Source organism: Tyto alba, unplaced genomic scaffold, assembly GCF_018691265.1.
Source record: "Tyto alba isolate M040663 unplaced genomic scaffold, T.alba_DEE_v4.0 Super-Scaffold_41, whole genome shotgun sequence".
Taxonomy (NCBI): Eukaryota; Metazoa; Chordata; class Aves; order Strigiformes; family Tytonidae; genus Tyto; species Tyto alba.
Window position 1 is genome coordinate 15,090,331 of NW_024881317.1, and position 27,013 is coordinate 15,117,343.

Genomic DNA, 27,013 nt, shown 5'->3' on the forward strand with positions numbered 1-27,013 from the left:
AAACACCCATTAGCTGAAAGCATTTGAAGTAAAATGTGAGGTATCTGTAACCAAAGGAGCTGTAATGTTTAGCACCAGCAAGGGCAAAAGGTCATGTTTCAATATTACAGGCTCTTTCCCACCAGCTCCTCTCAAATCTGCTGCATTGCTAAAGCAAGTAAGCACTTGGTACTGATTTACTGCACACCGAGTGTGTAAAGGCTGTAACTTCTTATCCACTTGAAGAGAACTAGGGAAAAGGCGGGAGGGTGGCTGGAAGACAGCTCACATCATGAATCAGCAACAAATTGCAGTTATATTTTTTAATTCTGCCATGCTTAGCACAAGCTCAATCAAATTAGAGGATCTTGGTTTTTAGGTGATGAATTGATAGAAATTTTCATGCATAAACTACAGCCTTTGCTAGCACTTACATAGGTGGTAGGGTTGGTTTGTGGTTTTTTTGTTTTGTTCTGGTGGGGGTTTAGAATTTTTTATTTGGGAGGGGCATGTCTTTGGAGGTATGGGAAAAGAATGGGGTTAAGATTTCACAAATCTGCAGAACAAGTTTAGTGTCAAGACAAAACAAATGCTATTTATTACATGGGGTGAGGTGATCTTATCAGAGTAAATGCATTAAAAAAAAACCACCTGCTTCTACCTCATATTACTTATGAAAGGACTGTCACAGGACTATCCTAGTATTTGCCCAATCTTACCTCTACATAGTAATTTTCTTCCACAGACTTTTTCATCTGTGCTTTAACTAAGAGCATTACAGATTATCCTAACGTGTCAAGATTTCCAAATTCCATGCCATGCCTCAAACCCTAATATAGCTGTCAAAATACAAAATTAGTGACTCTAGCATCGATGGACATAGTAATTAATACACTGAGATTTGTAGCTCTCCATTTGCTCACTCCCTCCAACTCTTTCAGCATGGGAACACATTAAAAATGTTTACTGTTATTGCCATCCCCCTCATCCGAAATATCTATGGTAAAATATTATTTGAGATGATGTTCAGTTTCACAGCCATGGCTGAGCTGAGTATATACCTGACAGCAATTCAGCCACTTTGCTGCATATAACAAATGCAGCGTATCATCATCTGAATGACAAGATTTATTCCTCAACTGTAAGCTGTCTGTGAATTTAAATCTGCTGGGGTTTTTAGCGAGTAAAAACTAATATTAAATTGGTTCTTTAATATGACAACATTACATCACCGTTTACTTCAACAATTTAATGGGACAACGTTGTATCGCTGTTTCTTTTAAGAATTTTAATAGTGAAAAGACATGGGCTCAATATTCTCCCTATAGTTAGACCTCACTGATATTTCGGAGACTAGTTATTTTTCACAGATCTTGCTTAAGATTAATAGTCATCTTACTGTTATTCTTCACAGCTGACCACTGCATTTGAGGCCAGCCCGACAAATACCATTCTGCCCCGGCGAAGACAAAGCGGCACTGCTACCTCTCAAAATGGCTGTTGGTTCTTCGTCCTCTCTTCAGGAGCAGAACAAAAAACAACCACAGTCTTTGAACTGAAAGAGTTCACACTCACTGATGGTGGAGTGAATTGTCCTCTGTGAGTGCATTCTCATTATGCTTTATGAATTTTATCCACAGAAAATTTAAAGCCTCACTCTCTGCTAACAGCTAAGCTTTCAGCCATGAAACCACACAGAACAACAAAACAGTATCTCTTCCTGGGCAATCTTCTTAAATAAGCTACTCAAGTACATGAATTTACTCTGTAACACTGAGCTTCTCTCTCTGGTTTAATACATTATTAGAACTTTATCTATTCTGAACTGCCCATCTATTTTGACTACCAGCCGAACGGTAAATGCCTTTTTTTTCTGGCTATAGTAGAAACCTGTTCTTGATGCAGCTCTTCAAATCATAGTATTATTCTGGGAAGTGCCTATAAAAATTTAGACTATGCCTACATCTAATCACAAAGATGTGACTGCAGTTCATATTGCCATACCTGCGTTACTGTTAAGATTAGCTAGCTGGGGCTAGAATAGAGCCAGAGAGTTATATTGAACTTGCAGAGCAATTTACTGGGAGTAGGGGAAAGTTCATTAAGCAAACTGAGCTAATTGGATTGGTGGTGATTGAAAGAAACATATAAATCCACACAGCCATTTATAAATTTATTTCTAGAAAACAAAGCATCTCAGATTTCAGATTTGAAAGGATGTATTTATAAAACGAAACCATCATAATCGTGGTTACAACTGAACTAAGATGAATGTAATCAGATTTATGAGATATTTTGGTTCACATGCACATACTGATCTCCAAAGCAACAGACAGCCCCTCTCCCCTCACCTTCTGAGTATTAATTGTTTTTTAATAATTTTCATCAAAACCATGGGAATAATTCTTTTATGTGAACATATGGATTTCTTTCTTATTGTAGTCCAAGAGAGCTGAAAGTAACAAAGCATCCTGTAAGTAGCATCATCATTTGTCCAGTTCATACGTTTATGATTTTAGTTTACCTTCTCTGTGCAACACTTGCCATTCCCCAGCAATCCAAGACTTCCTGGATGCATAGAGGATAGTATATCGTGTAACAACTGTTTCAGGACCATCAGGTGGCTTCCAGGAAACCAAAGCAGTATCATCCTCTATCAAAGTCACCTTCACTCCTACTGGAGGGCCAGATGGTGCTGTGAGAACAGTAACACAATGCTATTAGGCTAACCTAATTTACATGCAATTAAATTGCTCAGAAAGAAACTGATGTGCAGACCCAAAGGCTACTGCTACATCCCAGACAAACAACATACAAACACACACATACTACTTCTCAACAGAAACTTTCCTCTTAACTCTGATCTGGTTAATAGCTTAGATTTTGTAAAAGCAAATTTCGTATTTTCCCTTCAAGTCCAGAAGGAAAGTTACTGACAAAAAAACTACAGCATTATCCTGTGAAGAGGTATATCCCAAACACTGCAGTGCTAAGAACATGAAACCAAGGTTTTTGATTTTCACTGATCAAGCTGATAGAAAAGCAAGCCAGCAGCTAGGGCACTGGATGTGTAATATTCTTATAGTTTCTAAAACTTCTGGGTTTTAAAATATGTTCTCATAATGCCTATGAATCAGCCATGCCTCTTCAATACATATTTTACATCTTTTATTCAAGTTATTTTTATTCAGTGGTTGCTAATGGTGTAAGTATACCACACTCTACCTAAAAATCATTGCTGATTTTAGGTAGAATTTGAAAAAGAATTTCACAGTTCTAAAACAAGGATTTTCTTGACAGCATTTTTCTATCTCTCACTGAGAAGAGCAGTATCAGTATCTCAGAGGAAAGTACTTCTCTCTTCTACAGACAATTTAAAATTAATAAGCAATTTTTCAGGCCATTTTGTTTACAGAGCTTTTTTTTTAGAACCATGTGGTCCTCTCCTAGTGCCTTACCTTCTGGAAGGGTAGTATGATAGACTACTGGACTCCAGGGACTGGATAGCTGGTCCACATGCAGCCTAACTGCAAATTCATACATAGTTTTTGGCTCAAGACCTTGAACTAACATGTGAGTCTCTGACCTATACAGATGAAAGAATAAATTAAATTTTACAACAGCAGTGGACTTGGAGATCCCAAACTCAAATGATACCTCTTAGTCACTGTGAGTAGATTCACACTGTCAGTTCAACACAAGACAAACCAGTTAAAGACCAGACACGTGGTCCATCTGCGCTGTCTACCTGAAAATATAATTGTACTAACCCCAGAGCTCCCTGGAAGATATTACATCTGCTGTCAGTTGACTTGAGTTCAGGATTTCACAAGGATTGTTTGGACAGCTGATGCACAAGCAAGTCCAAGAATATTATTTTCCAGATCACCAGTGGGAATCCCAAACTCACTTTCCACTTTTGTCCACAGGACATTATGCTTCAAGCTGGCTTAACACTTAAACTACAACCACCACCACTGCTGAAAAGGTACATGCTGTTGGTTCCACCAGTTATTCCTGGATCTGCGTCTCCATTCCCAGAACAGACATAGGCTACGTGTGCAACTTCCCCTTCCACTTATGGCCTCTAGCACCTCACGTTTGGAGGATCTCTGTAGAATGTGAATGTTCTCTACTCATCTTGTAGTTATATTTGGTAATTTATTAATTGGAAAATGTATTATATTAATTGTAAAACTGCAGTCTGTTATTTGATCACAAAGTCATCTGTAGACATGCTGCTTTATTTTTATTCTGCAAACCGGGGGAAATCTTTCATATACACAGGGGTTAATTCCAAGTGATAATACTGAAATCAAGATTAAATCTCAATTTTAAATGGTGTTAGTCTACAAATATTACTTTATTAAATCTCATTGAGTATTTTCACCTTCCATGCTGCAAATGCAGTCACCAGTACTTGCAACAGCCTCATCACAAAAAGCAGCATTCATTGCTATGCTCCATATTGCACACTAAGAATTTTACATGGTGATTATACTGTGTCAAATCGTTAAGTCAGGAGTTATACAGCAGGGGATGTGTTCTTTGAAGAAAAAAACATCAATATTAGGATAGGAACTATCTTTTAAGATAGCATTTTTCTTATTTAGACGGCTTCAGTAAACCCAGGTATTGAAGGAGCAACACACACAGAATCCCTCAACAGCACCATGGCCCCCAGCATAGGCAGTCACTATGTAGCAAAATCTTCTGCTCCCATACCACCTGGGCAGAGAGCTGGACACCAAGCTGGGGCAGAATTTCTTCCCTGTTCTGCCATTCTGTGGCTCATGCATTGCTTCTCTGAAAAGCAAGCTGTAGCTCCTACTAGCCTTTCTCCTGGCAGGGTGCCACACACTTAAGAACACGGCATTCCCACAATAATATGCTCAGCCCCTCAAAATTCAAAAATTCTTTTTTCCAGTCTTAAAATCAGACGCTGGACTAAGTCCCATCTTTGACTAGACAAACTACCTATAAAATAAGTATTCAATTCCGTTTGGTTGATGAAGAGCTTAAAATTAAATTCAACTTAGACAACTAAAAAGCCATTAAAAATTCTAGAGCTCATCCAGGGATCCAACACAAGGATCACAGGTAGAGAATTAAGCTGTTCTACAAATATATCTTAACCTAAGAAACAGACCTAGCAGCCACTGGGCAAAACACACAGTCCTCTAAGGGAGACAGAAGTTGTTACACTAAAAGGCTATTAAGAGAGGGCAGAAGGAGCAGAAACTGAGTAGGAAGGATCTGGAAATGGGAAACCAAGACTCATTAGTAGCACTGCACTTACGTTTGAAGGTAGAGAACCAGAGAAGCATTCTGCAGCCCTACTGGGTTGCAGCGGATTGTGTAGTTAATGACTTGTGCAGATGTAAAGGCAGGCTTTCCCCAGTGAAGGTAGATAGAAGATGAAGTATTAGCTTTGGCATAAAGGTGGTGAGGAGGTGGTGGTGGTGGCACCATGCGATCACGGACAGCTGTTTAAAACAAAAAAGTAGCATGAATTATTTAATGAGCTGTATACAGATACTGGTAAGATTAAGAGACAGGTCTGAGCCCACAGGTTTAGATCTGCCCCTGCACAGAATTACCTAGTATTCAGACCCAGGAATCTGGTTTAATGGCTTTAATGGTTCAAGCCATTAAAGACCCCTCCTAACCCAATACATGTACTCCTGTAGTCTCATTTGTTTAATCAAAACCAAAATCAAAACCATAAACAGAGATAAACCTCTCATATGTTATATGATACATCACTGGTTAGATGATGCAGACAATCCAACAAGGGAGGAAGACATGCTTGGTAGCTATCTTGTTTCCTCAGCTGTAGTTCATGAACACAGGTCTCAGTTGCAGGATGACTAGGATAGTATTTGTCACAGATATAATCTTTCTGGTTCTCTGTTTTACACTGAATTAATTGATTATTTATAGGTTAAAAACACAGAGTTGCTGGGACATTGAAACAGCTCAGCTCTTAAATTCTTCATGCACCTACAATACTTACAGACACATCCTGGAGTGCTGACTGTTTGGTCTGCCTGATAACCTTCTTCCATACTGTTATATGCCAGCAGCCTTACATGATACTTTCTTCTAGGGTCTGCACAAAGAGAAAAGGAATAATTAGACTCAAGTAAAAAAATAAGGATTTTCAGACTTCCACAGATAGTGACATAGCTTGATTCTCCTGCAAGTTTGGTTCAAAACTTGTCTGCTACAGTCAGCAGACCGATGAACAGGCTGGATGCCTGGAAGCCCATCTTTTCTCCAGCTCTGTGAATTTCTCTGAATCTTTGCCCAGAATCAGTCACTTATCTCTCAGTCTTGCTTCTGACAGCCTAAGACACTAAGTTTGTAACAGAAATCAGTGGAAGTAGGATAAATATGACATTTCTATCTATAACAAAATCACACCTTCACAGCTACAGAGCTAGATTTAATAGTATGATTCAGCATATTGAAAGCATTTTCAGTCTTTAATAATTATTTGTTAAAACGGCATGAGGTCCACAGAAACCAACATTTATTTCTGGATAAGCAGGCTGTAATGAAGCAGGGCAATCAAAGCAAATGCAAGACGACAGGACCCAGCAAAGAGATGGGAAATGTTTTGGTTCCAGGTTCTAAGCAGAGATGTTCTATGAAACAACAGTGATTGTTAATAATGCCTCTGACTAAGAACTTCCTCTTACATGTGTTTTTTTCAAAGCTGGTTCTGGCATTCTTAGAGGATCACTGTTCCTAGCTTGAAGTGTCTCCTTATTTCTCTTTCTCTGGCCATGTCTTTGGGTACCCATATTGCAGTTTGCTGCTTCTCTCAGTTCTGTTAATGGTACACTGGCCTTGATCCAAGTGAAAAATTACTACAGAGAAATGAGTTAGAAAGGGGCCTTGAGTTTTCTGTAAGTGGAGATGCCGTGGGGTACCCAGAGGCAGTTAGGAGTACAAACCACCAGGACGGCCACCCTACTTCTCTGCAGCCTGCTCCCTTACAATGGCATTTGCAACAAATCCCTTCCATGCAGTGATGATTTGCAAGGTGGTAGTGTTTGCTATTAGTACAGATGAGCTCTTCTTCACCCCAGTACTGATGTAGGTATTAGGACATTCTCCTCTTCTATTGTCATGAACTTATTTCTTTCTCTTATGAGCTTCAGAAGGTTCAGATGTTACACAACTGTGCTGCTCCTGTTTATTTCTTCTTTTCTTGCCCTAAAACACCATAATATTATCCCTTCTCAAAATAAGCTCTACTCTTTCTAATTTTAGCTGAGATTTGACATAGTCTCTCCCACGAAATAAACAGGAACACAAATCCCTGACATTTCTTCGTGAATAGGACAGTTGTTAACATTAGACCGTTAGCTCCCTCTGCAGTCTCTGCACCAGCAATACAATCTTAACAACTCGATTCAATGTTTCCGTAAAGACAGCGTGGTAATTTCATAATAATGCATTCATAAAATATTTTCATATTTATTTTGAAATCGATAATCTTTTTGTGCTGTAGTTACATCAGCTTTAAATGAGATATTGCTAGGTAGAGTTTACATCTCTAAATATGTTTATTTTTAAAGACTATTAAACCAAAATCTAAATATAGGTGTGAAAGAAAAGGGGCTTTTAAATTTGAAGTATTTCTTTAATGTGTTTAACACTAATGGTAGAATAGTCAAGAGGATACCATTCCCATTTTTCAAACAGACTTTAACACACACTTTACAAGTAGACAATATAAATAAAATGTCAAAAAAATAGGTTTTTTAACTTAATTTCTCATTTGTTTTGTAGGTTTTTTTCACTCTACAGTATCACTTGAGCAACAGATGACATCAGTTGTTCCTAGCCAACAAACTCCAATCAAAGAAAAGGAGATGGACACAAACACACAGAATAACCTTAAGCATGCGGTAAAAGAAAACATGGAATTTTAATACTGAAAATTCAGAAAGATAGTAAGACATTATATATAAATCATTATAATCTCTTAAAAATTTGTGAAAACCAAAAGACACATGAAGGGAAGCTGCGTTTTAAAACACTGAGCCCAGCCAAAAAGATACGTGCACTTGAAAAGTACCAAGTGATATGAATACACCAAAATCAAGTTATGGTGACTTCTTGAGGTGAATTACAGCATGCATCTCAGAAAAGCCGAAATATATAACTTCCTAGGCTGCTTGACTTGTGGTAGGAATACATATATTTAGCATGTAACTGAAATATTCAAAAACAAAGAAACAAAGAGAACACCAAGACAGCTTTAATATTATGCTTTGGAGGTTGTTACAATGATCAATTCTTCCATCCATTCTTAGAAAAAACTTGCATTCCGGTACTATTTAGGAGACCCTTGAACAGATTCCACACAAACAGGCGGCATCCAGCCAGCCAAGTGTCACAGTCCATCTTTCTTTACAAGTTCCTGCAGAAGAGACCCCTGCTGCATTTCCGCAAGACACAGGAATGACAGACACAATTTATCATCCTGCCGAGCACCTTCAAAAACTCTGTGCCCTTTGAAAGTGGTCACCCAGAACTGATCATCTTCACTGTGAAATGAAGAATAACTAAGGTCTAGTGCCCTGCTGAGCTGAATGAGGAGCCTGTGAGGTCTGTTTATCCTCATTGCCTTTTTTTATATAAAACAAAAAAACAAAAACCAAAAAACCCACCCAACCTGAATTCCTCATTAACACTTGATGGAGGAGGGGGAAGGAAGAATAATGGGATGGGGAAGAAAGGCAGAAATGTAACTTCCATCAAAAAAAAATCAAACGTATTTGAGAAAAACACATTCTTTTCACCTTAAAGTGTCTTTAATGCTCTACATTTAGAAAAAGCACTATATTGAATACCATTCCTCTTACTCCTGTATAATGCAAGTAGTTTCAAAAAGAATCGTCTTCATATAGAAGGGCCTGTTTAAAAATAAAGTCTCTCAACTAGTCTCTACTATCTAAAACCCAAGGTTGTTTCCACTGCAGGACATCATGGTTCAATTGGTAGCAAGACTAGTTCAATCCAAAAGCAGTGTCAGAATTTTTAAACTGTCACACATTACTGCTTCTATGGTTGAAAAACATCTGCTGGTATCTGTAATTGAAACAGCAACTGGGGAGGGCTGCATTACATACCAGCCCAGTAAAGCCTAAATGTTATAGTAATCTAAAAAGGAGAATATAAAAGAATTTTAAAGACAGTGTACTGAACAGCAAAAAAATTGGTGTGAAACTTCCTTCATAGATTACATGTATAACTTTAGCAAAGACTAATTCACAGCACCTGCTGAGATGCTGTTCCATGTTGCTCACAGCTTTACCATATGCAAAACAAGACAACCAACAACCAAAGATCCACCTCCAGTTCCAAGAGAGATACTTGCACACTATTTGTTTTATGAAGTGGTGAAAAATACTTTTTTGTCTGAAGTAGTCACTGTTTAGAATATTTTAAACAATTTTTAGTTTAATTTACAGGCTTATTGTATGATTTACTTCTCAATGGCAATCCCAGTACAACTTGGCATAAACACTTTCATCTAGCAGTTCATCAGCTGGATCAAACATTCAAAGCCAGACATACCCTTAGAGAGAAAAACTTCAGGAGCTTTCTCATCTTTAACCAGCATAGGTATCCTGAACAGTTTACACATAAATCATTGATAAAAGATTGTGGATAGCATGGCCACCTGGGGGGCTGACAGTCTCAAATTTAGTGTATGCCATCCATGCACATTACACAGCAACAGGAGGCTTGAGAAGCTCAGAAAACAGGGAAGTGAGTACGGAGGCCATCAGTCATGCTCATAACAGACCCAGAAGTAATGCATTTTTCCAGAGAACACTGCTATTCAAAACCAAATTAGGTGCAGTGATTTATTCAACCCATTCAACACATAAATTTAGTTTAAATAAACAAAAAAACTCAAATCAAGATTTCACCTCTGCATTTTCAAAATTTCTCTGGACAGCTGGTAACACTGAGTAATTTCAATTAATTCTCTTGCACTTGCAATTGCCAACATTTGTGTAGTGGTGGAAAGCTTGTTCCCAGACCTAAGGTGAACAGGAACAATTTTGTAGCCTATTTAACTTTAAAAAATTCAGCCAGTTGTTTCTGTTGAATATGATTTGGTTCAGGTTTTTTAGTGCTGCTGGCATTAGGTTGTTGTAAAATTAATTGTCACAGAACCTACAGCTTTTAAATAGGCATTTTTATTGTTATTACTTAAATCAGCTCATGAAAAGGATGCAAAAACTGCATTGTTTGTACAAATCAAGATGCCACACTAATGTTGATAGAAACATGCTAGAGCCAACTCATAGATTTTATTACAAGAGTGCCTCTGGACTACACAGAGACTGTCTTAAAAGACATTATAGGCTGGATGTGATAAATTGGCATAGCTTCACACAGTGAAATGGATCTGTCTTACACATCCTTTTTATATAACCAAAACCTGTCAGTGTTAAAAACACATGAATAATAGTCCAACCAGAGGCATAAATTTCGCCTCTGGTAATAATACTCCTTTAAAATAAGAGTAAGAAAAAGTTAAATATGCCTTATATTGATTAGTTTCAATTTATCAAATAGATACTGTCCCAAAAATCACTGTTTTACAATTTATGTAAGATCAGCTTCTTTTTCCTATGGCAGCTTTTGTAGATAGATCACTGGTCTCTGGTGATACTCCTCTGGAATCTCATATCCTGTCATTCATTCTCCCATAAAAATCTGCAATGAGCCCTGCAGATTCAACTCTGATAGGTCTTTCAGCAGCAAGACACATGGGGGAGTCTTCTCTTTGTTTTGCAAGTCTATGAATACGTTCTACACCTTATAGTAGAACTATGGCAAAGCTAAATACTGCAAGTGTGAGCTGAAAAATTAAATTGAACTATCATTTAAAACATGGATTTTAACTCAGAAAAAGCATTAAACATTACAGTAGCTGAAGCTTGGTAAGAGTTTGGATGACAATGATTTACTTGTCTATTTTACTGTCTTACTACATCCCTGAAATATAATCTTAGAAATTATGCTTAGCTTCTCAGAAAGCAGGTAAGAAGCTCATAGCAGTTACTGGTGTTGAGGCTGTAAAAAAAGATTCTTCAAGAAAAATACTACACTGCACTCAGATGTTCCAACCCTGTTTTTGCGACAAGTCATTTAATTTCCCAGCACAGAGGGAGAACCACAGCTGCTTATCTGTCTAGATGAAAGAAACAGAGAAACTGAAAAAATATCATGAAGATTTGAGACTTGATTTATTAGTAATTCTATTGCTCTACAGTTCATTGGAACATCCCCACTTTAATATGTTAAAATTATATATACTTATCAGTTAAACATGGATTAAACATACAGACCCCAGTTTTCAAAGCTTATGAAAATATAATTGGTCTAAGTAGACACATATGCGATGGTAGGCAAAAGCAACTATAGGACTGATATCTTCTCATACCAGAACTAGTTTTAGTGTATGTTGGTGAATTCTACTAGGTTAGTGTCTCAAACTTATTTCTTCAGTTCTTCTAAAACATTGACACAAATACACAAAAACTATTAAAACAATCTGGCATTGTTCTACAATAGAATAAATGGTGCTTCTGCTGACCCTTACTGGCCTCTGAAATACATCCACTGAAGACTTAGGTTTTTCTGGGATGGCTGCTGTAGCAGCTACCATTACTTGGAGGAAAGGCGGGGTGGGAAGTCCTCTGTTTTGAAGACACTTTCCTAGTGATAAAGGTGACATGCAGAGAAGGAACATCTCTCCAACCAACATGGGTTAGTTGCATCTGGTAGAGTTATACCTCATTACTGCCAGATGGTGTCCTCATGCACTTCCAATGAACACAGCTGGAAAAACTAGAGGCATCAAAGATTAAATGCCTGTATTAGCAGTTAAACAAGAAAAATGTGCTTCTAATCATTTTGCAGCTGGTGAAGTATTTTTTAATGCAACTACCTCATTCTTAAATTACCAAGATTGCACAGACTGAACTTTTCCTAAAAGTTACTAAGAACAATAAAGTCACTTCCATATTCACAATGGAACAAAAATTCCATTCTCAATACATCCTATTACACAGTTAAAACCCTCTAAGCTTAAAGCAGCATGACACTAACAACACAGCCAATGAAAAATCCTAATCCATATATAATTCCATCCTTCCTTCTCAAAAGAATACATAGAAATGCAAATGTCCTGATTACATTTTAACACTATCTTCAAATCAGTTTTCTGCAAAAGACCAAACTGCATTTATTCCATTCAGAATTTTCCTATTCTGGGTAAATACGTAGCATTGAAGTTAAGTATAAAACCTGTAACAGCAGGTTTCACAGTATGTATGACATCGTACACATAACACGCTCTGGGTAACTGTTCAGTCATCTGAAGCTTATGTTGAATACCCAGTGAAGAGGCCTAAATCAAGACTGTTAGGGCTGTGTTTGCTGATATCAACACAGCCAAAATTTAGGCTTTCTGGCAAATGCTTCATAGAAAGCATCTGTTTACAGGCTACTTAGCCAAGGTTACAAGAGAGTGTAGTATTGCAACCCCTAAAAGCCCTGTCATTGTTTCCTTCAGCTGCTGCATGTTTGTGAAGCTCCGAAGGCCTTGAAAGGAGCCAGAGCAGAGCCAACAGGTCAGGGCTAGATAAAATTAAGAAAGAATCTGAGGTCAGACCATGAAAGAACTTTCCCCCCCCCCATCCCTCCAGAACAGTGAGTCCACCTCCAGCAGCCTTTCATTCAGTCCTGATAAGAAGAGACAGCACTCCACAATCTGGATTTCAGACTTTTTAAATCCTCTTTGGGGAGAGAAAAAGATAAGGAAGCCCAAAGAAAATGGACGGTTTACTATCATTTACTGTTGATTCATTAAGTCTGGAAATTGAACATACTTTCATACCTGTTTTGAACATCCCCATTCTCAGCACTTTAAAAGGAAGATATTGATAGAAATAGAAGTGTTGGGGACTTTGTTCTTGCTTCTAAAATAATTAGGATTGCACAGAATTTCTAGAGAAAAAGCCAAAAAAGCTCAATGTCTTAATGTTCTGAGTCAAGCTCTGTAACTAGAAACCTAGAAATAACATTGAATATGGCAATTCTAACAGTTGGGGAAGGGGATAAGAAAAATATTTCTGTTTTATTCCAGTTTACATACAAAATTTTAAATAATAACTTTAATGGAAAGGAAAAAATTATCAAAACTGCACTACACTCAGAAGGCTGAAAAAATGGTTGTTCTAAGGACAAAACTTCTGTGGCCAAATGTCCATTTTTAATTTAATCTTTTGTGCTGCTGGATTTTTTTGCGTAACCTACAGGTCCATTGTTGGGTAGTGGTCTGGCTGGATAGCTCATTGGTCTGGTTTGCCAGGGTGACTGCGCTGCCCCCAAGCCCCTCCCTTCAACACAATAAACTCCAGATAATTATTCAAAGAAGAGGCCAGCAGCATGGGCTGCTCTGACATCGGGTCATGGCCTTTGACATCGAATCTGGGGCTAGCCAAAGTCTGCTCCAAGCAACAGAGGTCCAGGGGAATTATTAAGGGGGAAGGGTGGGAAAGGAAGAGCATGGAGAAATACTATCCCTAAAAATGTACTTTTAAAGCAAAGTAATGTAAATACAGCAGAAACTTATTAGGAAAATAAGCAAATACATTTCAAATACACTAGACAAAAGGGACAGAGAGAAGCGCATCAAGCCAAACAGTAACATAAAGCTGGGAAGTAGAAGAATGATACAGATTCATGTCTGTTCCTCTGAAAAGCAGATATTCCCTCTCAGCTTTTCAATACTGGATTTTACTTCTCTTTTCTAAAATATGCCGTTTTACCTTGCTTGAGTACATATGATTAGGCAAATAAACACAGTTTAGCGATCCTGTTCTATTACATTTTTTTTTATCTTGTCGAGACTCCAGGTATGTAATTTCTGAGCATTATTACTAGCTTCAGATAATATTTAATTACTTCTATTTTTAAAGGAGTTGATATTTCAATTGATCACACATTTTAAATAACAACCTTTTAATATCAGATCAAAATAGTTTGAGAGGTTACAAATCACCAACATTTTATATTTCATGGTTTCTTTTTCAATTTAAAGGTAACTCTACACAGATGGAACAAAGACTGTCTGTGATACTCATGTTTTCCTTTGCAAACCAAATAACTGAAGTAGAAACTAAGCAATTTGTTCTTTGTACAACATTGTAAAAGTTTATTTTGGTAGAAACTAGAACATATGACATATGTGAATTGATCCAGCTAAACGGCCTGGCTTTCCACGGCTTTGGATGGCTCTCGCTTATTTGTCTAAATTTGAAAAGGGTCTGTATCCCTTTTGTAGCTTTGTGCTATCCCCTTAGAGGGCCCCAGGACAAACAACACCTCACAGCCCCCTGCAGTAAAAACATCACCTCTCCTATTGCCCACCATCAGCAATAGCAGCTTTATACAAAAAAGTGTAGAGGCCTAGCAGGGCAGGATAAATCCCCAGCATACAGCATTTTCGCCTTTTGGAGACTACAGAAACATGAAAATTATCTAAATGTCTCTAATCTTTTTAAAAGAATTGAAGCAAATCTCAAGGATTTTAAGTTTGCTCAATTTCCTTATGGGCATAGATCATTACTACTGTGCCTGCAACGTTTTTGATCAGACCCTATGTTTCTCTTGCGCTTCAGAGAACTGTTAAATTGCACAAGCAAAAAGCTCTCTTCCAATATTATTCTAACAACACACTCTAAAACTAGCAGACACCCTTATGTTAACTAGCCTGGCTCACCATTTTCAAAGTGAGCCCTCAAAAGCTAACTTGAAAGCAATACCAGAGGCCTGGACAAACACCTAATTTTGATCTTTTGTGCTCGTCTTTTCTTCTGAGAGACCTTTTCTTTTGTTGCTGCCCAGTGGAAAGCACATAGCTCATTGGTCCTGCTTTGAAAGATGAGAGCACTGCCCCTCAGTCCACCCCTCAGAGCACAATCACTTTAATGGAATTATGTAGAGAGGCCATCTCTGGAAGAAGAAAGGGAGGGTGAGGGGGGATGGAAAGAGTGTCCGAAAGAGCCAGTAGAGCCTTAATTACCCCCAGTTACTAACACAGATATGTCCACTGAGAATTTATGCAGTTGTCCAAGTAAGATGTGCCACCCCATACAGTAGGTTCCCTTACGTACAGCAACTGACCCATGTATGAGTGACAGAAAAGAGTTAGTGAATCAAACATTATAGTATAGGGTCAGGGGAAAAAAAAGAAAGGAAAAAAACCCAAACCACCACCACACAGATGCTGCTACAAGCACCCCTCAAAACAGGAGTATGCTATAAAAGGTTCTTTTCCATAAAATGGAACAAACTGAAAAGATGATCTCCTCAGTGAAGACCAACATTGCTGGGTTGCAGATAGGAAGTTTAGATAATTTGCCTGACCTTCATGCTAAGAGCAATGCTTTCAGAAAATGAATCTAAACACAATGCAATAAGCGCTCCACCAAGTTTGGTTTAACATCTGCTTCAGTACTAAGCTCTATCATACATACGCACTGAGTGTCTGACATCCAGCATCACCTTACAAGCAACACATTTTTATACAGTGACAAAGGCAATCTGTTCACAGCACCCAAACTTTCCCCTGAAGCTATGAAACAAATTTTCTTTCAGAACCAACATTTTCTGCTGGTCTGTCATGGACTCCCCATGCCATTTTGACCCTTTTGTGCAGCAAAATGAAAACACTCTCTATCATTACTTGCACCACAGTAACTTTGTAGGAGTTGCACGGTTTCATTTCAAAAACTTCTGTGGTCTGGTGACTCTCCTCAGATCTCAAGCTTTAGGAGTTGTGCTGTTACAAGCATCACTGCAAGATGTAAAAGCTTCAGGTAGGGCAACTAACAACCAGTCTGGTGCTCTCCTTCTTGAGAGGGCAATAAGGAACTGCACTAAAGCACATTTAAATTGCTAGATGTAAAACAAGTCAGTCATAACAAGAAAACAAACAAAATACACTCAAGTAGAAACCACCACTATATTTTCCTTAAGGCAAATATTGGCTGCATGGCCTATATCCAGCTGCATCTATAATTAGGGCCCAAACTTCATTGGGACATTCTGTTATTGCAGGTGTCAAGGGCCATGTGTGCTCCCACTCACACAGCACTCCTTTTTATTTGTCAGACACCAGGTTGTGGTGGTGCACCTACTAGACAGATACCTAATCTACACTGTGTTCATGGGCTTGCTGGCATGCACAGTTGTGTGAGCACTGAACTATTCTTACACAGGCACTTTGCAGATGTAAATAAAGCAACTGCTTAATGAAGCTCAAAATTTGGCACTCATTTGTTGAATACAGGGTGGAGGGGCAAGTTAACCTAGAAGGCTGACAAGTTTTATAGTGAATTTGCTAAACAAACACATTTGTCAGACTGCCAGTTATTCTGATATACATTTACTGCTTCTAATATGACAACTCTGATACTTCATTTGATAAAGTTAAATTCAGATGCACTGGAAAAGCTTAAAATAAAAGGCTGGCATCAAGTGTCCTTTGTAGACTACTTTTAATACAAAGTATTCACTGAAAACTCAGCATATAACACTAAACATTTGCCAATTACATAGGTTAATAAAGAAGGAGGCAAGGAAGACAGCTAATAGCACTTGTAAGGAGTTCAACTCAAATGCCTTAGCTCAGCAGGTAATTTCACCTGAAGTGTGGTGACATGAGGACACAGGTCTGTTTCCTCAGCCGTGAAATGCATTGCAGTATCTCTCTCCATACATGAACATGTCTGTTACTTTTCCCTCACTATCTTCTTAGATGCCTCATTCTCTACAGCTTCTCCAACTGGTTGCATATCTGTGACATTTAGCAAGGGTATTCATTTTAATTACATTTTAGATTACGCTGAACTACCTCTCTAGTGGTTTGGCACAGCAGTGTTATTTTTAGCCTTTATGTTTTCACACAGCACATCCCAGACTTCTAAAACATGCCCTGAAGAAAAATTTCCATTTGTAATGATAATAAAAGTATCCAGGACCCTACAATATCCTTGGCTCTAATATGCACCACTGTTACATCCAGTGGTACCCTGGCATGAGTTACTCATAATGAGCTTTGTGGTAGGACTCTGCACAGAAGAGTTTATTAAAAGGACACAGTAAGTGACAGCTTATCATCAGGCCATGAAGCCTGATATACTACATACTTATATTCCTTCTTGAATGCTTTCTGTGAGTTTAAATTTGGTACAAATACGCACCTAGAAGGCCAGGAGAATTTGCTTCTCTGTAAACATTATACTAACTTTTCATCTCCACTCCGATTCCACCTAAACCCATATTTCAATGACATTTTGTGTTCATCTCTTCCCAGGTCAGGACTCTGCTCTTCTAAAACAGTTCACCAGAAGGATCACTCAGTCCGTATTAGTGCCAGAAACTGGGAAAGTTACTGTTGTTGCTGCTTTTAATTAAATAGATGTTAATGGTTTATGTGAAGACTATTTATTTAAGACCAAATTTCTGTTACAGTATTCTTGAAAGCACCATAGAGAGATCTTGCAGGTGGTAAAAGAGGGGTCAAACATGTGCAATCTGAATTTGGACCTAATATTCTTAGGAGCTCAAATCCTTTACTCAGAGCAATTATCTGAACTGTGTTCTGACTACTAATACCTTTCTACAAATGTGTTGTTTAATGCCCAAACAAGCAGAGTAACCTGAAAGATTTCAGGCTTCCTGAAACTTCTGAAAGTCTTTCTCTTCTGGCTGACAACACAGCATCTATTATTTCTTTTACAAGTTGAGGCATTTTGTAAAGACAAAAGTGTATTTTTCCCCCCACTTGAAATGGATTAGAACATGTTTTTAATGTAAATACTACTTACTACAGGTAAATACTACTGTGTTTTAAAGGATGCTCAGAATAGCACAGAACAGCAACAACATGGAAAAGTGAATTACAGTTTTGCAGGATGTAGAATAGAATTTTACAGACTGTGTTCCTTTTTCCAATAATGCTTTTTATGTGTGTGAAGTATTTTCCATAACTATATACATGGGAATTTGGTGTGGTTTAAATTTTTCCTTCAAATTGTTTTTCTTTAAGGTTTGGGTTTGTTTTTTTTTTTTTTAATAAACAAAATCACTTCTCATGGGAAGCAACACTGTTGTTGTCAAAATGTCTGACCACAGACCAGTGGTAATTTAAGTCTTTCGCCATACCTGTTGTATTTTTTAATTTGTTAGTTTTGTGAAGAACAAGCATTAAATATACATCAAACATAATATTAACAAACTAAAAGTGAATAGTAAAGGACTAGGAGGCTACTCATAATCAAGGTTATTTTTGTTCTTTTTCCTAATGCATTTAAGATTTAAATTGAAGCTATATTACTATCTTGATAGAAAAAGGGAGAAGAAAATTATCTTGATATAATTCCTCTGCATATGAAGTTTATACAACACTTAGAAAATGGAGAGCAATCTGACTGATTGATTACTTAAGTAAAATAAACACATAGCTACTTAACTCTTAGCTAGCCATCTTCCTTTGTACAATTAAAAGGGTTTCCCATCATTAATTCAGTTTTACAAATGCTAAATTGAGACTGCAGTTTGATGAGCATTTTAAACCAGCATTAGCCAACACTGCTGTTGAAAGAAGCCAGCCGGCTTCCCTTCAGCCTTCAACCACTTGGGTCCTGCCACTACCTTTGCTGAGATATTTTTCATTCAGGCCAACTTCCCACCCTGTCCCTGTGCAATCACACAAGTGTTAATGGAAGCACAAAGAGGAGCAGCAGAAATTAGCAGACAGATACATAAGGAATGTGGGGTGTTTTCTTGACAGCTTTTGCTACTTTATTGTGCTCTGAGTTGTACTTTGATGAACTCAGAGAACTATGAAACATCCCAAGGCAACAGAGCAAGCCAGTGGCAGAACCACCTCACTATTCCCAGCTGTGGCCAGCTGGTTAGGACACAACACAGCCACCATGAATCTGTCTCATCTTATGCAGCCTGGTGAAACCATGAACTGCAAACCTATGCACACAAAAACTCCAATGATAGAATAACCATGTTAGGAATTGATTAATAAAATACGTTTCCCTCAAGGGGGAGCTGTTATCTAATAGACTGAATGCAAAGCAGGAAATCTGGAAATTTAGAGCTCAGTTCTGTTGCCGATTTTGCGGATATCATACCACACTCAGTTTAAACCATCAGTACCTGAAGCAACTCCATGAAAACGGCCCTTCTCTTCCTTGTTTCAGGTACCCAGTTTGTAAGATGAGACAGTGAACATTGATCCACTTGTGAAACTCACTGGAATGGTTACCAAGTGCTGGAAGAACACAGCATGTATTATCAGCAGAAATAAAGTGGAAATATGAAGAACTGCCTAAAGTGGATTTCTGTCACACCAGGCAGCGTGCTTCAGCAGCCTTGCACAGGGGCACAAGGGGCAACAGAGGCCCTGGCATCCTACAGGGGAGACTCCTGTCTTCAATAAGGGGGAAGATGAGCCTTCAGAGACAGATAGATCTTCAACAGGTAGGCCCAAGCAAAAGAGGGGGGTGTAGGCACTGCTGGGCCGCCGAAGTGCCCTGGATTTGTGCCTGCACTCCGAATCATGCCAAGCAATTCACTTCTCTGTCCTACAACTTAACTGTGCTTTGGTGCTTTTCTTCAGGTATTTTATTGGGTTGACTGGAAGCATGATCTGGCTGTAATTTCTGAAGGAGAGGGATTACTATCACTTCATATATGACAGGGCTCTTCTAATCACAGCCCACATATACCTGTCTACTCTGCTTGGATAACATACAGAGACTTAATACATCCAACCCACCCCCTAAGCAAAGTTTTCCAGCACAAATAACTGGTAGGGAGTGCTACAGCTATGGGTTTTCCAAGGCAACTGGTTGTCACCAAGGCAAGGAGGACTGATGGGAAAGTAAGAGAAATTAGATAAAAGCAGGTGAGAGGGAGTAAGAAGGTGAACACAAGACATAGAGAAAAAAAAAATAGGTTAGACCAACATTAACAATTATCATGAAAATAAAACATAATACAAAGGACTAATATAGTAAGATGTATTGTTCTGATGGAGAAGTGCTGGACTAGACTAAGACAAAGATGATCAGGAAGCCAGAAGATATCCTATTTTTCTCCCAGAAGTTTCTGTATACACATGCAAATATAGACACCCAGATACAGAGCTAGGCTGTGAGCACATCCATCCCTGCATTTTAAGTATACAAAGGAAAAAGTGGGGAATTGATGAGTAAATGGACACAAAGCACAGTCGTACAACACCTACCCATCTGCCTTTCTTGCCCCATATACACTGTCCTAACCCTACTGCTCCTAAACATCTCCAGTTCAACTGCCTTAAAAAGAGCCCTGGAAACTCACATAAAGACCACATTTTCAATATGTATTTGCATACAATATTCTACATCTCCTCCTTTGTCTGAATATACAAACATGTCAGCTGTACAAAGAGCCACAGCATGCACAACTGGATGCACACAAAAGGCAGAACATGCAAGTCTTCAACTGATCTATCAAACAGGTTCAAGAATGTGTTTCCCTGTTTCAGCTTCTACAAACATATGGAGTAACAAGTATTTTTGTTTTGTAATGATAACCAGCTTGAGTCGGGGTACCATATTCAGCTATGATAATGGTAAAAACACTGTGAAAGTGTGTATAAATGCTGAAATACACTCTTTATGCAAAACTTCTTTCTACTAAATTTTTTTTCCAAATGCAATAGAAATTTCACAGCAAGAGCTGCTTCTTCCAACAGAAGATTGTTTTTTCCCCCACTTCCTGCATACCCTCCCTTCTTTTGCACAAAAGTGTGACTCCAGGCAGCCTGGAGGGGAAAAAAAAAAAAAAAAAAGAAAAAACAAAAAACCCTCCAAACAAACAAACAAACAAAAAACCACAAACAAACAAACTACACCACACAAAAAATAAGGAAACCATTGGCTTTTCCACAACAGCATCTTTTCCCAAAGTAGCAAAATGCTTCTGTTAGTAATAATGCCTTCTTGGCAAATACATAACCAAGGTGTTACTCAAGGCAGGAAAGCTACCAGAAAACATAAAAACGTATCTTAGCTTTAGAAGTGCATTTACTTATCACTAACACAGAATTTACAGAGAGCCCCTACTATTATCTTTCCCATACAACTATCACAAGTGGTAACATGACTCAAAAAAAGTAAATGAAAAAACCTCAGAAGAAATTAAGTTAACGTTTTGATAACAACATCTGGATTGTTGTTTAACAAAGGAAGAATATCATAAAATTTTAAAAAGGTGGGAAAAATTAAGAAAGGTACCTAGCCCCGTACAGCAAATGTTTTCTTCTGTCCACTCTGAAGTCTCTTTCATGTGCTAATGGTGGCATTTTTTTAAACTCTTCCCCTTTGACTTACTCAGACCTTTAAGGACCTCACACATCTAATGGTTCCTCACATTCACCAAGAACAATCAAGAGAGGTCTGGGGGTTGACATGCAGTATGATTAATGGACAATGTTGATTTAATTTCCTATAACAGGAATTTTCTCTAAGCTTTCTCCAAGGAGCAGTTTCTTTGCAATCCAGGATTTAAGTATTTTACTAATGAAGTCCAATAAATAGCAAATTAAATAATGCTGTCTCCCAGAGACAAATCCTCTCATTTCAGGGAAGAAAAAAAAAAAAAACAAAAAAAACAAAAAACCCAAACACAATCACCACCACCATATTTAAAGTGCTGTTTAAATCTAAAAAAGGTTGTATAGTAGGAATGTACAAAGCTGTTGGTGGGATTTTTTTGGTTTGGTTTATTTTGCTGTTTTACTTAAGAAACTTGAGCAATTATCTGGTTGTTTCTGCCATTGTTAACTGCTTGGTCTTTTTTCTCTTTAAACAGGGGTACACATTTAACTTAATTCCCACTTCTAAGAAATTAGTCTTTATTTATTGGTCACTTTTAGATTACAGCTATTAAAACGTGTACTATTACATATTCATTGTAACACTTATAAACATTTCGAAAGCAACTGTTAGGGTCTTTAGTTAAAATAATTTACAACTTTCTTGATGTAAGGAGTGATCAATATGTCCTTTTCACGAAGCAAATTTTAACCTTCAGCTCGAGCAAATGAACAATGAAACACTATTTGCATATCCTAACTGTTACTCAATCAACATGACACAATTTCCCAACTGAATTAACACACAGGTTTAGGTTTAAATGATGGAATTTCTACCCCAAGAATGCAGAGCAGCAGAGAGCACTTCCTGCAAGATTCTAATCTCTTTCCCACCACTGAAGATTTTAACTTTAAATACTTTGAAGACGCACATTTTGCTTTACTATAGGCTGACAAGTTATCTTGCCAGAGTGCAAAAATCCTCTCCCTCCTATTTCCAAGGCTTTACAGCAGCCTTGATTCCAGTTCTTCAAGCTGTTACATAATTAGGCTGATGTCCTAAGAAAAACAATTGCATCTGACTCAGTTATGGAGACAGTTGATAGAGAGTCTCTCAAAAACAGGCAACAACCCTCCATGCTACTGGATTGGGTCCACAGAACATAATTTCTCCTGTGGCCTTAGTAAAGCCTGTATCTTTACATTTTTACCTTTAAAATTGCTGCAAGGCATTGTCCCATGAAATGTAACTTCCCTCATCCTGACAGCTTCCACTATCTCTTTAGAGAGTCAGGCTTAACTGGTCTTAGCACACTCTATTTTGTTTTTTGAAGTACAGTATATTTAGTCTCTGTTCTGCACTTGGGTATCTCCTCACTCACCTTCTCATCCCCTTTAAAGAATCACTAGCATGGGAAGTTAAAATGAATTACTGCAAAAGTCAAAGCGTGTTTAAATGAGGATGTCAGGACTATTTTCACAGATAAATGGGTTCAAACTAGAACAGATCAGAGAGCATGTTCAAGAAGGTTACATGAAAATATATTAGGCAATCTTTCCAAAACACAATCTACCTGTTTCTGAAAGACATTAACTGTCTAAGAGAGCAAGAATGCATCCTTCTGACCCAAGATTAAGTGCTTAGCATGTAGACAAATTAATAATTTTCCATGAGTTTCAGAGCCATTTCATGACTCTGTAGTTAATTCAAAGAAATCCTAGAGATTCCTCTTAGTGTCTGTCATATCTAACATTTTAATCAACACCAAAACAAGTTATGCTGCTAATGCAGATGTTACAGATTTCAGTATTCCAGCGCCTACTGAAGTTGATTACTGGCTAAATCAGTAACCCATTGAGAGGCTTGATGGTGTAATTTAAAATTGACAAATACATTAAACATAAGTTAAAGCTTTCCATTACAAATTAACTGTATGAAAATAATGATTACTTTCAAACAAACCAAATACATGGACAGAAACAACTGTGGTGTGATTTAAAAAAAAAAAAAAGATAAATCCAAGTTCTTTAATAGAGGCAAACTTAAATGCTGTCAGAAAGAATACATGACAAACTAATCTTTCTTAAGAACAAAAATTAAAGTGAAAATATGTAATTATGATACAAATCGGCAATATTGCACAATGCAAGAGAAATAGTGGCAGAACTACACAGGAAGGCAGGCACTATATCTTTACAGATGGGGCACTTGAACTGCATATGCAGCATTGGCAGCTGATAGTTAACTGGCCCCTCCTCAGCAAATCTGCTCAGAACAAGCTGATATTTATCTAGGATTCCCACTTAGTCGTGTGTAAGAGTGCTTAAATAAAGCTGAGCCAAAGACACAGTTGTTGTAATGGATGCCATGCCACTAAGCTGCAACAAAAAGGCCACACAGTTAAACACGAGCTTCAGTTTTGCTCAGTAAGAATTCAATTTAGAACCTGCGTGAATCAATTTTTCATCTGAACAGCAGTGTAGTGTTTTTCTTCCATAAGGTTGGCATGAACCTAGTGGGTGAGTCTGCGAATCTGTTTGTTCAGCCATCTCATGTCAGTATATTTGTGCTGTGCAACCTCCTGATACTCCTTGCTCTCCTGTCCTAGCACACGTCAAGCTGCACATAGACCAACAAGTATATATATAACCAGAAACACTGCACAAGACAGAGGTTCAATTCCGCCCCTCTCTCTGTCACCCAACCTAGCTCTTGCACAAGCAAGAACGTAAATCTGAATCGAAAAGGAGCTCTCCGCAACAAACATATCTAGAGAAATTACTAGCACTGACATACATTTGAAACAAAATGTGATGTGACGGTTTGTAAAGTCCAACAACAGAACAGAACAAAAACCAGTTTGACCTCTATTTACACTTACAGCCTGTAAAATGCAATAAGGTTCCTTATATAAAAGAGGTAAAAGCTTATCAAAGCAGCATTTGCTTTGATATTTTACAGATTTAAAAAGTTACAGGGTAATAAAGCCTCCACCCTTCTCTCTTTTAATCTATAAGGGTTTCTCCTCCTCCCTTTTTAAACCCTGAAGGAAAACAAGGAAAAAAATTATACACAGATAATGCCACATCTGCGTTTGGAAGACAGGCTCATTTAGAGTGGTGACAGGTCTGCTTTTCATGATTATGAAGTAAGGAATGTGTGTCTTGTTTATTGACATGTAGAAGAAGTGCACTATCATACCAGGACTAGGCAAGAGCTCAGGTTTGTTAAGTACAAATATATATAAACTGCCATGTCTGTGAAAGAGAAAGCTCACAGCTGAGGAATAGGCTGCTTTTAAATATGCCCAGTCTACTTCTAGGGCTTTTAGTTTTATTACTGTGCAGTATGACCAATTCCTCCTCCCCTCTCCCAACAAATCCCTTATGTTTTAGCTGATAAGTAGTAGTAGCAAGCCTGTTACACACAATCAGGAGAATTGACAGATAAGAGGTTTAGTTTAAGGATGTAATCAGCATGAGTAAACACTAGACTGACCCAGCTGTAAACAGTGGAAATAAATTATAATATTTGTCCTGGTCACCCACTGAGCTATTAGACACTTTTTGCTATGTAACAATGTAAATATAATGGCTACAGTATAAATAGCATACAATGCTATCACCTGGTTTTCCAAGTAAGAAAACTGAGATTTTAGTTTTCTTTATTAAGAACTAAAGTAATTTCTGATTTTTTTTTTAAAACAGATCTGTAATTTGTTCAAATCAACATTTCATTAACTGTGAACATCTGATACGATACAAAATACCGCAAACATATATATGTAATATAATACTGTATTTTACTGAATGCCATTTGAGAACTAGTAACTATGAAATAAAAAAAATTTAGCGTTGGGGAAAAAGACCTGTGTTTCTTTCATATAAGTTCATGTAACTGTAAGAATGTCTAGCTCCTCAAACTTCTATAGGAATCCCAAACCAAATTTCCATAGTAACTTCTAAACAAAAAGGAGTGTCAATTCCAACATACACAATTTTGGATATCCCTGAACTTTCAGATACAAGTATGTGAGACTACGTTTTGACATCAACAAAATCTGGGATAAAACTGAAATTATAGCCCTAGCTATCAGAAATAACTACACTAACACATGTAATTAGTCTTTCTCAATATTACAATATTTGCAGTTCTTAATGAGAAAGATATCATTAAGTTTTTACAATTTACATTTTTCTAGCATATCTACTTGCAATATGGTGCAAACTAAACCACTATGTCATATCTAGCCATCATACCAACTGCATTACAAAACTTCATAAGTGCTTTTACAGCATTTTTACAAGAGACACTTGGGTGACATGCATCAGGCAGTTTAATTGGAGAAATTCTTTGCTTTGACTATTCTTACACACCTTTATTCAATTTGTATAGACTGTGGAATCACCTTGTCATCTCTGCTGCCCTGGACTAAAGCTTAGTTATAACCATGGTTGTAACACAATATAAATAGATCCAGGGGAAATTAAAAAACTGAAGGCCGAGCCTCTGGGGAAATGCTAAGTGTAGTAGGTGGCTGCCTAATTCTTCAATACAAACCCCCTTTTCAGAGGAGAGTGCCATGCAGGGTCACAAAATGTGTCTTTGTGTCATTTAGACTTTGACACATTCTTCACTTGGAAATTTTGTCCAAGTCAAAGAGGGCAGAGGAGCTTTCAGGCAGCAAAGGTTTTCTGATCAAGTCCGAACTTCTTGGAGTAAATTGCACATATAAGACTGACTGAATCTAATTCCAAAATAATTAGATTAGAGCAGGGGAAAATGCCACCAGGTAATGTAAAACTGGAGTACTAGGAGAAGCAACAAGTGGTTGTGATGTCCCTCATCACAACCACTTAGATGACCCCAGTCAGCATAGAAGCAGCTTTCCCCGAGAGAGATATTGCAGTCTCTCCAAGCCTCAGACCAATCACCAATTTTTTTTTTTTTTTTTTTTAAAAAAAGCAGATATATTCTATTTCACAGCCATCAAATTATTTGGCAGTTTCTGCCCAGTCCCCTGCAGCCTGCAAGTGCCCCAAGCCCTGGGGAGCCAGCAGCACTCCTGCGGGCTGCAGCTCCCAGCACAAGACACTCTACTCCACCAGCTCTCCTGGGGAGGGGCCTTCACCAGGGAAAAGCCAGAGTATGTGGGATCCCAAGCTCAAGGCATTTGCACCAAAGCTAACAGACCAGTTTTTCCATCCCCTAAGGTGTCTGCCTGAAAAACTGTTATTTATTGCGATATCATCTTGTACACAACAGAAACGAAAGGGGACCTAAGGTTCACACATCTCTGCCACAACCTTCTTACCTGTGGGTTTGGTATGGATTTAGTGAGACCCTAAGTTAGCTCTGTCACCAAAGTGCAACTTTGTAAAATCCTCACTGTAACTATCATCACTCAAGGTGACAGTCCCAGACGAATGAATCAGCAGCATGAATTCTTGCTTTCCTCTCTCCCTCCAAGCATAGAAGGCATTAATGGCACAGGAACACATTGAATTCCCCACCACCACCACTGTCATTTGTTTAATTAATTA

At 38.0% G+C, this 27,013-nt stretch overlaps 1 protein-coding gene and 1 long non-coding RNA gene across 3 annotated transcripts in view; one reads left to right on the forward strand and one right to left on the reverse strand.

The window, feature by feature from the left end:
* Positions 1-9,038, forward strand: part of LOC122154554 — a 32,917-nt gene extending 23,879 nt beyond the window's left edge. Inside the window, exons 2-4 of one of the 2 annotated variants that reach the window (XR_006166564.1) lie at positions 1,394-1,578; positions 3,909-4,135; positions 7,783-9,038. This is a non-coding gene — a long non-coding RNA (uncharacterized LOC122154554). Of the gene's footprint in view, positions 1-1,393; positions 1,579-3,908; positions 4,323-7,782 lie in introns of those variants that run through there. The other variant, XR_006166565.1, reaches the window with a different exon arrangement.
* PRTG (protogenin) overlaps positions 1-27,013 on the reverse strand; it is an 81,671-nt gene that overhangs the window by 6,367 nt on the left and 48,291 nt on the right. Inside the window, 4 exon segments of the mRNA XM_042803810.1 lie at positions 2,504-2,674; positions 3,438-3,565; positions 5,279-5,465; positions 5,996-6,091. Of these exon segments, the coding sequence (XP_042659744.1) occupies positions 2,504-2,674; positions 3,438-3,565; positions 5,279-5,465; positions 5,996-6,091 (582 nt within the window).